A 14,407-nucleotide genomic window follows, 5' to 3' on the forward strand; every position below is an offset into this window, starting at 1 on the left:
CCCTTTTTAGCAAAGGTGACTGGCCAGCTAATTGTGGAGATAAGATCATGAAAAAGATGTGTATATATACTCTGAATCTCCTATCTGAATATGTGTGCACTTTTCCATGGTGGACGTGCTTTGTGTGCACCGTCTTCTCTCAAAGATTCACCTTAAATTTTACTCAAGATTCATCACCTCATCTGGTTATTGAAATGTGTCCGTGGCTGGTTGGATGTTAGGGAGCAGAGCATGCATGTTCGTGTCGTGTGGTGCACTGAAAGTCGATCATGCACTCGACTAATTTGCTAAAGCAGGCAGGCAGAGACAGCCTAACTGATAGCACGGGCTCGATTCCGATCAGTATAAACGATCACTCGCCGTGCACGATCTGCACGATATGTGCGTTGTTATAAGTTAAACAATCGATTAATTATGCCTAGTTGCTAGTAATATACGTGCATCAAGTAGCAACATGACCAATCGGGTCAAAAGGTCTTGCAACTTGCATGCATGTTGCTCTCCGTCTTCTTTCTAGCTTGCGCCGGGAATGGCGACCGGACGGCTCGGAAAAAGCTTGAATTAAAGCGGCCGATCAACAGGGGTGGCTTTAGGCACCAAAGTCTTGGGGCGTGCATACCATTGTTCGGCAATTAAATTAAGCGTTCTTTCCATGTGAGAATTGGGAATTAATCGTGGGATAAGTTAAAGTGTTCTTGCTAAGATAACATAAGTTACGAAAAAGTTTTTTTTTTACGAAAAAGCTAAGATAACATAAGTTAAGAGCAAGAGGAAGGAGTTAACATATTGCACTTTTATCCCATTTTCCTTTCCGCTTTTCTTTGCAATGTAAGGTAACACGGTATATAATCCTTGACAGTGAGTCGTCGCACTAGCCACCTCTGGATGGATGGATGGATGGATCATGCACGTATATCTTAATTGGCGATTTATGTATTACCTCAGCATGCATGATACTAGTACATATGGATCTCCGGTAGGCGATAGGTAGGCGGTATACGCACACACTGTATCGTTTCCTCCGTGCGTTGTCTGGCTCATGTGGGTGAACCGACATCGAGCTCCACAGCTCTTCCGCAGCACACATCCGCCTGGTTTTGTTAGTTACCTAGCACTATCGTCTGCCACTTAGAGCATCTCCAACAGGCGCCGAACGCGCCACGCGCTAAAAAGTGATTTGGCGCGCGCCAACGCCTGGTTTGGCGCGGCGCGCGGCGTTTGCTCCAGCAGCCGCGCTGTAAAGTCGCACGCGCGCGCAGCTCCAGCAGGCGCGGTAAAAATACAGCGCGCGGACATTTTTTTTGCATAGCTAAAAAAAAAGATGCAAGATATTTTACATAGATAGATAGTTCGACATACATAGATAGATAGCCACTACTACGGCATAGATAGATAGATAGAAACTACTCCAAGTCGCTACCATCATCATCATCATCATCCTCGTCGGTGTCGTCCGAGGTTGAGAGCCATATGTCGTCCCAACGGTCATCGTCGGCCGTGAAGAACGACCTCCCACCTGCTGAAACTATGTCGCACTGCTCGTTCGCCAATGCCTTTCGCTGACGCCGGTCAGCCCGCTCCGCACGGCGCCTTGCCGTCCTCTCCGCCCAGTAGGCGTGCTCGTCGGCGACGTTCTCCGGGAGGCGACGGCGCCACTCCGCCATGGCTCGCTCGTCCTCCTCGGCGACGAGGAGGCGGCGCTGCCGCCGAGCATGGTCGGCACGGTCGAGGTCGGTGATGAGACGCGGCGGAGGGCCGACGCGCTGCGCCTGCTCGCGCGTGAAGACGTCCCGGAAGTTCATCTGCGACCGGGGCCTGTCCAAGCGCCACGCCGCCGCGTCGTACGCGCGAGCCGCCTCGTGCGCGCTCCGGAATGTCCCGAGGCCGAGCCGCACGTCGCCGGACCGTATCTCGGCGGAGAACCAGCCGTTGGGGCGCGCGCGGACGCCGCGATAGCCCGAAGCACCCCGGCGGCGCGGCGGCATGGTGGCGCGGAAAGCTGCGAAGCGGAGAGGCGGCGAGCTTGCGAGGGGAGGGCGCGTGGCTGTGTGCGGTGCGCGTGGCGGGCGCGGCAATTTAAAGGCGCGCGGTAAGCGGCGCGCCAAATCTACCGGGTCGCATGCCGCTTTCTCCCGCGCGCGCGCAAGCGCTTCCCGCGCGCGGTAAGTTCCCTCCACCGCTGGAGCGCGCGGAATCAGCCGGCGCGCGCTAAAACGTAATTTTACCGCGCGGGCGCGCCTTTTGCCGCGCCTGTTGGAGATGCTCTTAGCCTCCTCCTCGTATGGTAGCGTTAAAAGCACGATTAAAAGTTTGTGTCTCTCATATTGTATGCATGTACGCACTTGTTTAGTCACTGGAGCCATCCGACTCATCATGCATGATATATCTGGATCTTTGGTAGCCGATAGCTAGGTGTGTGTGCACACTGTATCTATCGTTTCCCCCTTGCGTTGTCTTGCTCATGTGGGTGAAACCATCGAGCTCCACAGCTCTTCCGTATCTCACTTTCACTTTGTACAAAAGTTCAATCCAAAAGAGGATTCAAAGTGCGACTCTTTATCTCTAATCTTCCACACACATACATGCCCCTGGTTTAGTTACTGGTTACGAAGCTCTATATGGCACTTTGCCTCCTCCTCATACAGTAGCGTTAAAAGACGGTTAAAAGCGTGTCTCTCATCTTGAATAGGTACATGCATGCACTTGTTCCTTTTCGAAAAAAAATGCATGCACTTGTTTAGTGACTGGAGCCATGACACTCGCTCCTCCAACAGTACCATCACTAGCTAAATCATATTGTTTTCCCCGTGTGCCGTGTGGGCTCGTCCTACTGATTCTCGTATTATGGCGTGTACAATGGTATAATCTTAGCAAGGATGTCTAGGATATTTTTTGTGCTGGAAGAGAGAGTATATATATTGTGTCACCCCCCACCCCCCGGTGTGTTGACTTGTTCACGTGGGTGAACCAGTCGAGCTCCACAACTATCTCATATCATACCTCACTTTGTACAAAAGCACGATCCAAAAGGGGATTCAAAGCGCGCCTCTTTGTCTCTAACCTTCCACACACATGCATGCGCATGTCTCCTGGTTTAGTTAATCGTTACCTAGGACTATCTGTCACTTGGCCTCCTCCTCCCTCTCCTCGTACAGTAGCGTCAAAAGCACGATTAAAAGCGGTAATCCGTTTTCGAGCCCGGGCCCAGCTGCACCCACCAGGACAAAAAAAAATCAAAACAACTACTAGGAAAATTCAAACAATTCCAATATTCTTTTGGTGTGATAGATATTTTGATGTTTGAGGTACGCTTCAATTTTAAAATCATTTGTACATCTGAGTAGCTATCGGCAAAAAAGACAAATTTGGTGTCTGTAAAAATGTTTACTGTTCATGCACCCTTCCGACCTGATTTGTCTTTTCTGCTGAGAGCTACTCAGATGTCCAAATAATCTAAAAATTGGACGAAACCTGACGCATCAAATTATCTACTACACATAAATTTTTTCGATTTTTTAATGTTTCTAGTATTTGTTTTGATTTTTTTACTGATAGGGTGCAGCTGAGTCTGGACACCGAAAGTGTGCACTAGTTTAGTTACTGGAGCCATTCCACTCACTCCTACGACAGTGCCACCACTAGCTAGATTCTACAAGGTACCTTTCCACCTAATACAAATATGCCAAACCAATTTAGGACAAGTTCGGTTTGCAAATTGCATTGGATCAACAGGGATTGAATTGAAGGGGAATAGCAGGAATTGTACCAAGTTCCATACCAATCCCCCTCAGTTCCTCCTATCCATATTATGCCGAACGAGCACTTAAAGCATGGCTGTGAACCTCGCAAAGTTAAATGTAACACCCTGTGTGGCCTCTTGTATGTTGGCTAGCAGCTGTGTAGCCGTGCAGTGTATTCCTTTGAACCTTTCTGTTTCTGTTTCTGTTTTTCTTTTCGAGGCCTAGTATGTGGGGGATTATCCCTTAGCTGCTGGCTGGTTGAGATTCTGGAGTTTCGAAGACTGGTGGATGGTTGGCTTTCATTGATTAATGCAATGGAGCCGGGGCTCTCGCGCCCTTTTCCTCTAAAGAAAGCATTTAAAGCATGCATGCAGGCGTGTTGGTGCCTTTCACTGTCATGTTGGCCCGCCCACTCTATCCACACATTTATTATTCATAAAACAAACACTAGAAATTCCATGCATTACTTACTCCTCCGTAGAAAACAAACCCGTCCCCGTGCCGCTCCCGCGAGCGGCCCGGGAGGAACCCTAATTGCGCCGCCGCTAGTCTTCCCGCCCGCCACCCCCCTTCCCACTCCCTCGCCGCCGCCAAGGGACGACGCCGGGCAAAGCCCGGGCGTGTCGTCGGCGGCGGGGTTCTCCCCTCCTCTCCAGGCTCCAGGCGGCGCGGGACGCCCAGATCTGACGCGGAGGTCGTCACGCCGGCGTGGTCTCGCGTGCCGGTGGCGGGCGGGGGTGGCTCTGACCAGGCACGGCGCGCTCGTGGCTCTCGTCTGGGCGGAGTCGCGTGGCCTTGCTCCAGGTGGCGCGGGGCGAGCCGGCGGTGCCCTGCTCCTCCGGGCGGCGCGGCGCGGCCCTGCTCGGCTCCGGGTGACCTCGTCCGGCCTGTGGCGCCGTGGTGGCTCCCTTGGTCGGCGTCGGGTCGGCAGGCCGGCAGCCCTCCCTTGCGCGGATCCGAGGTTCTCGGGCCAGATCTGGCGCGTCGGATGGCTCCCGGTTGGGTGCTGCGGGAGGCTGGTTCACAGCGGGATGCTCGACGACAGTCCCCTAGATCTGCACGAGGGGTGCAACGGGAGAGTGGATGTGGGTGGTGCGCTGATTTCGTCGGAGGCAGCAGCGCATGCGCAGCCATGGAGGCGGCGGCGCTGCGAGGCTCGGCTAGGCAGGGCCCTAGCGAGCAGCGGGTGCCCGACCACCTACGTGTGAGGTGCCGGCGGTGATGCCTCGGTGAAGTTGGCGTCGAAGTGTGGTTGATGGTGCGTGTCAGATCCATCTGCGTGGCGGTCCCTAGGTGCGGGTGAAGGCCATCGCGACGGATCTGGTCCCCGCATCGATTGGTGGTTGATGCGGTTCCTAGGGTGCTGAAGGTGGTGGCTTCAGGCGTGCTTCCTCGGCAGTGATGTGTGGCTCCAACTACAAGTGGATGCGGTGTTGGCGGTGAGAGACATCTTTCGGGGCTGGCCGGAATCTTGGAGGCGTGGAAATGTGCAATGCTACAGATGAAAATTTTGTTCGGCCTTGGTCGGACCGGTGTCGATGGCACCCGTGGGTGTCATTCCCCTTCCTGGAGGCGTCGCCGAGTGTAGCGCCATTTTCCATGTTGCCTTGTATCGGCAACCATCTCCGGGGTGAAAGCCTTGATTCGTAGGATCGGCACGATGGCGGCGTCTTCTGACGTTGTTTCTCTGTTGGGAGCTTCGTGCTGGGAGATAAGAGGCCCTATGTTGCGCTCCTCCGGCGTGCACCGCTGCCCGGACCGTTCTTTTCTGGCGCTATGCACGGTCGTCGCTGGCTCTACCAAGTAAGCTGGAGTCGCTGTTCTTCGGTGATCACCGGCGTCGGTCGAGACGCAGCGAGGTTATCGATTTTGGGTAGGCTCTTGTATGTCGTAGTGTGTAGTCGTGTGTGGTTGTCCTTGTTTGTGTCGGGTGTAGAGTTGTGCTATGCTCGTTGTTCGCAGCGAGAGGTAGATGTGGTTGTACGGCCGTATTTCTCTCCTTCTATAAAGCTAAGGTACGCAATTTGCGTACCCTCAAAAAAAACTTACTCCTCGGTCAATTGTTTCGCTGATTTTGCTTACATGGCTATTTTCGTGTTTCTGATAAATATTCATCTTTTTTTGATTTCTAAGTTTCATGGAACAAAATCACATGTGTCATTTATTTACCATTTTGCCCGTGAATTGTATGTACCTTTGTGAATGCTATTTTCTCCAAATTTTTGTTGACGAACAAATAATTTTGTGCATAGGATCCACCATTTCGGGCCACCAATAGACATGTAAGCGATTTGCACACAACACCGTAATAAAACAAAAATTTCATCCATTTATTTCGCTTATGTTTGAGGTATGATAACCAACTGTGAATAAGAAAAGAAGAATATAAGAAAAAGATCACCAGACGATTTTAGTCAAAAGGGCCCTCGAATCGACCTCTTTTCATGCTTCACTTTACAATAAGGAAAGTGCTTGGCACTATAACATTTTTCCTTTGGGAGCAAAGCACAAGCCAAAAGAGCAAAAGCTTGTCTCATTCTTTTACACATACTGTGATTGGTCTTTAATTAGACGTTTAGTTACTATTATTACCACTGATCATTACCACTCAGCACAACAGCGTCACTAGATTCTTCTCCTACCGCTTCCTTTCCAAAGCAAAAGGATAATAGTAATACTCCAAACAAAGTTGCCACGCGTGCATGGACAAATATCCCATTGCCATGCATGGACCCGTTCTGGCGCCTGCCACTACCACATGGGCCCGGCGCTACCTGTCCTGGGCCCACTACCTTCCACTGCCGTATACCTGGCCAAACCTCGGGCCGGGACGGGCTTCGGGCCGGGCCTACCCAAGCCTGACACAAAAAACCCAGGCCCGGGCCCGGCCCGGCCATCGGGCCTGTGTTTCTGGGCCCAAGCCCGTCCCGAACTTCAGAAAAATGAAAAAACGACGGGCCCGGGCCCGGCCCAGCTCGGCCTTCGGGCTAAAAAACTAGGCCCGAGCCCGGCCCGGGGGCAGCGTCGGGCCGGGCCGGGCTTCCCATGGCCAGGACTGCACTGCCGTGACATCCCTCGAACCATCTATGCTATAAAAACTCACGCGCTCACGACGCACGGTCAGAAGTCAGAACTCACACGCACACATCCGCTCAGTCAAAGCTCTTAGCCACTGGAGTATTCCAGACCACAGCAACACTATGCGGGGTCCAGTGAACCTCCTGCACCGCAGCACGGCCGTCGCAGCCGGTCCCGGCGAGCCGTCTCTGTCACCTTCCTCGCTGCCGCTGCCTCATCCGGAGCAGCAGCAGATGCTGTGCGCGCTCGTCTGCGTCCTCGGCCTCGCCCTCGTCTCCCGCTGCGCGTGTGGGCGACGACGCTCTAACTCTACTACATCCTCCGTGCCTCTTCGCCCGAAAGGCCTCAAGAAGAAGGCCATCAACGCGCTCCCCACCGTCTCCTTCACCGCGGCCGGTGCCTCACCGCAGCCATCATCATCAGCGGCAGCATGCTCATCGTCATTAGAGTGCGCGATATGCCTCACGGAGTTCACTGACGGAGAGAGCGTGCGCGTGCTCCCGCGCTGCGGCCACAACTTCCACGTGGCCTGCGTCGACGCCTGGCTTCGGACGTGCGCCACCTGCCCCTCCTGCCGCGCCCCCATCATCGCCACACCGGCTCAGCTGCCGGTTGTGCCAACGGTGGTCGTGGTGGTCGCAGCGGAGAACAACAGGTGTGGGAGGTGCGGCGAGCTGGAAGCGCCGGCTGGTGGCGGTGATAGCACGTTCTTGCCTTAGCTTTTATCTTACCCATTTTCTAGCGTTTCCTTTATGTTAGGTAGTTGTGTTAACTAGTATCAGTTTGTTAGCTTGTAATCAATTGATTAATCAGGCTTGAAATGTTTTTCCTGCAAAAGAGAAAAAAATCCGTACTGTTATTGCACCTTTTGCACCTTCAGTGCTCTTCCACCTTTCAATTTTATCTAGGTCATTGTCAATCCAATGTATTTGGCCACGTTAATTTTTGTGGCAACTCTATAAAATAAGACTTGCAAGGTTTAAGATTTTACTCACTTAGGCTCTGATGCAAGCTCTGCACATGGTACCCCTATACACAAATGGCAGCTCCTTCGTGATCATCCTCTCACAAATCATTGAGGGTTGGTAGAATGTGAATAGCTTGCATTAATTATGCTTATATGGACATAAGCAGGGAATCTATTGTCGTTTTTGATTTGTTTTGTGTGCTCCAGTGTACTCACAGACCGCATCCAATGAAGCTTAATTTTAGTCTCAAACGGAATTAATTCGCCATTGATTGAAGCACAACATGATGAGAGCTCAACTGATGGAGATGAAGCGGGGGTGGAAAGACACTATATCATCAGGGTAGCTTGGTCACAGTTCATGTTTATTTGATCGCTTTTGTGAATGTGTTGTCTATCTTGTTTTTGGGAACCACAATGCGATGTGTAGCCGATATGATTGGGTTTTTCAGTCAAGAGCCAACTGAAACTTAAGAGCCGATCATCTACTTTTGCCACACGACGAGGAAGATGTACGCGGACTGTCTTTAGTGAAGACAAAAAGTGATGATTCTCTTCATATGCTTATTTGCATTTCTCTTTGTGGCGCTACTGGTCTCGTCGAGGACTTGTGGGCCTGTCTCCGTCTGTAATAGTTGCAGTACAATTTAGATGACTGTTTTACTAGATCGTGGTTGATTTTTTTCCGGGTGAGATCGTGGTTGATTTTGTCAGCTGTGTGACCTTGATTGATCCGTGTGACTTTTATTCCCCACGAGACCACCTGGAAGTTGACGCCAAAACACTCATTGATCCATGGTGTTCCGCCTCAGTGCCGAGGAGAACCGACGAAACAGTAAATCTTCTTTCTCATGTGCGCGAACAAAAAACAATGTGCTTGCAGTAGGATTGGCATGTCTGCATAGATGTAGAGTGGGATGATGTGCATATATGCGGGAGCAACATGGAAACGTTTAACTTTTCCCAAATGATTATTGTCACACGTGTGGCACGAAGCACATCGGCCCTGACGTTTTTTACTACTAAAGTTGGCACCCGAAAAAAACTGAAACTTCCCATCTAAAAAGAAAGTTTACATGCTTGACAACTAAAGTTGCCACCTTCGCGTCACTATTCTTAACATCACAAATGTTCAGAGTTGCCATGCGCTCGTGCCACACGTGTGACACTTATCAGGGTTCTAACTTTTTGGCAAAGGTGGCAGGCTAGCTAACATTTGGGATAATTTCATATGGGAAGAATATATTATGTACACTCTGCATCTCAATCTTAATATCTCTGCACTTCCGCCGGCTTTCATGATGGGTGGATGCCCTTTATGTTTACCGTCTAGTCTCAAAGATTCACCTTTTCTGTAGCCAAAGGTTCATCAGCTACCTGGTGATTGAAACGTCCTGATTTTGAGTTTGGGGACCAGAGCATGTACGTATGTTAATTAGTGTGGTGCAGGTGCAGCCGGTCATGGTCAAATTAATAATCTTGTGACCATTAGGATTTTTACACCAAATTATTTCCATGGATTAGGTGTCTGCAGTCTATAGTTCGAGCCAAAACAATCCCATGTGAGGTACATGCATGTCTGATAGCATGCAGCCGCACTAGTGAAAGTTGGTGCAGGAGAGGTACTCATAGTGAGAGTAGCATACAGGAGAATAGCACGGAATGGACTCAATTAGTTGACTAACTAATCAAGCACGCATGGAGAGGCAACCTAACCGATAATAGGGGATCAATCATATATAAAACGACCGGATGCCGCACCATAGATAGATAGAGAGATAGAAGCTTTCTTTAACCTGCACTATATATACATTGTCAAGTTGATCGACTGATTAGTTAAGACAAACTACCAGCATAATCAATGGCCATTTGAGTCAAAAAGGTCTATATTGCAACTTGCATATGTTCCTCTCCCTCCATCTTCTTCTCTTTGTCTTCTCTTTGTTTCAAATGTACTAAAAAAGATTGACTTTTTAGCTGGTGGCCATTTGAGTCAATCTTTTTAGTACATTTCAATTATAATGAAATTTCCTGCGCTCGTAATTTTTCTTGGTGCGGTCAAAGAGCTCAAAAAATTCCTTATCAATTCATATACCCAAGGTTGGTGAAACATCCATCTTTGTCATGGTTATTCACATTCACTTCTTCCACAAAAATATGAAGGAAAATTCTAAGGCCCATACAATCCCACTATCATTTTATCTTTTCCCCTTCTCGATCTATATAGCATACACAAATTAATGAAGAAAATTGAGAATTTATTTCATATCATTAAAGCAAGCTCACTACCAATACAAAAAGACACTGTGTTTCATCATGACTATTCACATAGAATAGATCATATGCAATAATATATGACTATCATCTCATAGATGGCTCTAATTGCAACTAATTTTGTAATACATATAGGGGGGCGGCAACCTAACAGATAACACAACACATGCTTGATTCAGATAGTAATAAAATGACCACTCACCAAATATCGAGAGATACAAAGTTGCTTTCCATGACATGCACACACCATATGTAAGTTGTTAAGTTAATCGACTAATTAATCAAGACTAGTAGCTAGTAGTATCATGCATAAATTAGCATCAGTCAAAAGAACTTGGAACTCGCATGCATGTTCCTCTCCATTAGCTCTTTATCGCCGTCTAGCGCAGGAAATTGGGAGCGGAAAAGTTCAAACTAAAAGCGGCCGGCCAATCAGGGGTAACTTTACTCACCAATCCTGGTGGTCAACTATGTATATGTGTACCACAAAGCAATTATGCAAATTAGTTAACTTGTTTTCCTTGTGGGAGCTGGGAACAACTAGTCAGGTTTTCTCTTTAAGATATCATGATCTCTCCCATCCTATGAAGCCACAGCGTTGGTGTTGAAAGACGGTATTTCTATACCTTTATCTTTTCCCTTTTCCTTGCAATGTAAGCTAAATCAACGATATATAGTCCTTGGCAGTGAGTCATTGCACTACTATGGACGGATGGGTGGATCAGGCATGTATATCTTAATTAGTGATAAACTATTAAGATTACCTCAATGCTCATGATATATACGGATCTCGGGCAGGTAGGCGATAGTTAGGTTTTGCTCAAGTGGATGAAAACATCGAGCTCCACAGCTCCTTCATATCTCACTTTTACTTTTCACAAAAGCATGATCTAAAAACGCGTCTCTCCCTCTAGTCTTCCACATACATGCGCCCGGTCCAGTTACTGGATACCTAGCACTATCGGCCACTTGGCTTCTCCCTCCTCGTGCAGTAGCGTCAGTTAAAGCATGTCTCTTATCTTGAATGTATGCATGCACTTGTTTAGCTACTAGACCCATGCCATTCACTCCTCTCGTACAAGTACCATCACTTGGTAGAGTATACCAAACCAACTTAGGCGTTCTGATTTCTGATTTCTTCTTCAAGAACAACCAACTTCAGTTTTGTCGAGAAGCTAGTGAGGTTAGGCCTCTCTGGTTCTGCCTGGACATGTCTAGGATGGTTGTCCAACCCTTCCCACGTCGATCAAATCCTTGGTTCGTTGTTGATGGCATCTTTTGGCTCCCACCGACGACTTCCAGGCGCCTGCATCAACAATGTTATCCTGACTTCGAGGGTGTTCCCAAGCTTTTCTCATGATGCGCTACCGGTGAGAGCGGAAAGAACACGACGCCAATACAACCAGGAACATATGTGTTATTTTCTATTTTGTAAGGGTGGAATAATAAGAACTAGACAATTTTAATATATGCCACTGCCTACTGAAAAAGGGGATTAGCAAAGCATCGTGCTAAGTTTCCTGCCAACACCCATTGAATCCACACATAATCCATAATAAATCATACAAATCCTTATTACTTAAAGTTTCATGCATGTAGGCGTGTACTGGCACCCTTCACCGCGTAAAAAAGAAACAGAGAAAAATAATTAATTAAAAATGATCAAATCATGATTTTTGTTGAAAGGGGCCCTGGAATCTACCTATTTTCCCGCTTCACCTCCAAATAAGAAAAATACACAGAGCATCTCCAATCGGACTTGCCTAATCTGTCCCCTTACATGTCTACAGAGACAACCGGACAGTGTTTGGCATGTACACATTTGAACCCTCATTTGTCTGTTGATGCAGTTGTGTCCCTCGAATTGGTCCAGACACAAACATATAATTTGTGGGGATGGAGAAACAAAAGGAAGAGAGAAAAATAAGAGTGGTCTGAATTCAACATGGTGAGCTGTCCGAACGCCCTCATTTCCTCCTCACATATAAGCGGACACCCCGAACATATGAAGATGATTTGGGAGTCTGGTTGGATAACTTTTTTCTTCTCTCGTGTCTCAACACTACCGGGGTTTGTCTATCCGGACATATGGAAAGGATTTACTGTCCCTGGTCGGAGATGCTCTTAGCACCACAATTTTGTTCGATCTAAAAGTGCTAAAGCGTGTCTCATCTTTTCACACATACTGTGGTTCAGTGGCTGGTCTATAATTAGACTTTTAGTTACTATTTTCACCACTGATCGCTACCACTCAGTACAACAGTGTCCCTAGATTCTTCATTGGCATGGGCAAATATCCTTCCATGGACCAAACCAAACGGATAATAGTACAAACGAAGCTGCCACGCGTGCATGGACAAATATCCTGGAGCGGCATGCATGGACCCATACCGCCACTACCACGTGGGCCCGGTTACCTGTCCAGGGGCCTACTGGTCCTTGCGCCACCACCCCACTGACGCTATAAAAAGAACAATGCGTTCGCAGTCCACGGTCATAACTCAGACCAACACATCTGCTCCAGTCAAAACTAGCTCTTAGCCACCATGCGCGTTCCGGCGAGAGTCCTGCACCGCGCGGCCGCCCTCGCCCCCTCCAGCATGGGAGGGACGTCGTCGTCGTCGCCTGCCTCACCACAGCAACCGCCGGAGCAGGCGGCGCCGATGGCGGTGGACTCGGACATGGCGGTCATCCTGGCGTCAATGCTGTGCGCGCTCATTTGCGTCCTCGGACTCGCACTCGCGTCCCGGTGCGCATGCCGACGCCGACGCTCCAGCTCCACTTCCTCCTTCAACCCACCCCTGAAGGGCCTCAAGAAGAAGGCAATCGACGCGCTCCCCACCGTCTCCTTCGCCGCAGCCGCTTCACCACAGCTGGCAGCAACGGAGTGCGCGATATGCCTTGCCGAGTTCGCGGACGGGGAGAGCATGCGTGTTCTCCCGCGTTGTGGTCATGCCTTCCACGTGCTCTGCATCGACGCTTGGCTCCGGACATGCGCCACCTGCCCCTCTTGCCGTGCCTCCATGGTTGCTGCTCCAGCTGCTGCACCCACGGTGGTGGTCGTAGTGGCAGGAAACAACAGGTGCGGGAGGTGCGGCGAGGCGGCGGCGCCGGTTGGTGGTGGGGAGAGCACGTTCTTGCCTTAATCAGTTTTTTTATTCTTCGTCTGTTCTCTTTTCCTCCTGTTTGCTAGTTACGCTATGTAATTAATTGAACTTTTCTTAGTTAGTCGAGTATTTATCATCAGCTAGTAATTAATTACTCCTACATGAGTTGTACTCCCTCTGTAAATTAATATAAGAGCGTTTAGATCACTAAAGTAGTGATCTAAATGCTCTTATATTAGTTTACGGAGGGAGTACTTAGTTAAGTAGAGTTGTAGCACTATTGTTCTTGTGCTTCATTTTCTTCAACTTCCACTACTTTGTTTGGTAATTGGGTCGCTCTATGTCGACCCAGCTAGTTTAGTAGCTTTGTTGTAAAGTGAATAATATATGATACAACCACGTACGGTGAACTAAAGTGTGAACTACATGTAGTTTTCCTTTCTGCGACATCAAATCTCTTCTTTGTAATTATGCTTGAACAAATTATTGGGCATAAATAGAGTGCCACAATAGCTTTTAATATGTTATGTGTGAGTGGCAGCAATCTTTTGTCGTCATCAATTTGTTTTGTTTTAACCTAATCATTGGAACATGCAACCAATTAAGTTTTTAGTCTCCATCTGCATCAATTCCCCATTGATTGAAGCAAATAGACTAGATACCAACTCGACTGGTGGAGATTGAGCGACAAAGTGCAAGGACAAATCATAGTTTCTTTTCCTGTGTTGTTGAACGAACAATCTTTGTTGGTAGACATTTTCCAAAAATTGATAGGCAATATGGATGCCAACTTTAGCTGCCCGGTCACCATATCTTATATACCTAAGAGATTCATCCCCACTATCCTATTTATCTTGACATGTAACCTATCCACATCATCAATTAGGTCCATCATTTAAAAACTCTTTCCCACTAACTCTTCATGCACATGCCCCCTCTAGCTTTTCATGGGCATGCAACTTATCACAAATAACCATTAGCTATTTTTTGTGCACTCTCAAGTAGCCACGCTATTCTAGGTTTCTCTTGTTGTCTATATATGTCTTGACGGCATATGATCCTCCCCAAATGTCCAACACGAGTCCCCGTTCAAACATTTGGTTAGACTTCACGTGTTGATGATGTGGTTGTCTGATTTCGAAAGCCCAAAACACCCATGTTTTCTCATTTCCATTCTCGTGCGCTTCCTGCTTATGTTTTCTTTGCTCCTAGAATCCATAGAATTGCGCGAGCTGTCTTTG

General features: G+C 48.5%; 2 protein-coding genes across 2 annotated transcripts; both read left to right on the top strand.

The window, feature by feature from the left end:
- The first annotated feature begins 6,910 nt into the window (after positions 1–6,910).
- Positions 6,911–7,777, top strand: LOC123162980 (probable E3 ubiquitin-protein ligase ATL44). The gene has a single exon (XM_044580739.1). It carries the CDS (start codon positions 6,941–6,943, stop codon positions 7,535–7,537), a length of 597 nt encoding a protein of 198 aa, XP_044436674.1. The 5' UTR covers positions 6,911–6,940; the 3' UTR covers positions 7,538–7,777.
- A 4,794-nt stretch (positions 7,778–12,571) lies between these two features.
- On the top strand, positions 12,572–13,713 carry LOC123161233 (probable E3 ubiquitin-protein ligase ATL44). The gene has a single exon (XM_044579080.1). It carries the CDS (start codon positions 12,606–12,608, stop codon positions 13,203–13,205), a length of 600 nt encoding a protein of 199 aa, XP_044435015.1. The 5' UTR covers positions 12,572–12,605; the 3' UTR covers positions 13,206–13,713.
- Positions 13,714–14,407: the final 694 nt, after the last annotated feature.

This window comes from Triticum aestivum, chromosome 7B (assembly GCF_018294505.1).
Source record: "Triticum aestivum cultivar Chinese Spring chromosome 7B, IWGSC CS RefSeq v2.1, whole genome shotgun sequence".
NCBI lineage: Eukaryota > Viridiplantae > Streptophyta > Magnoliopsida > Poales > Poaceae > Triticum > Triticum aestivum.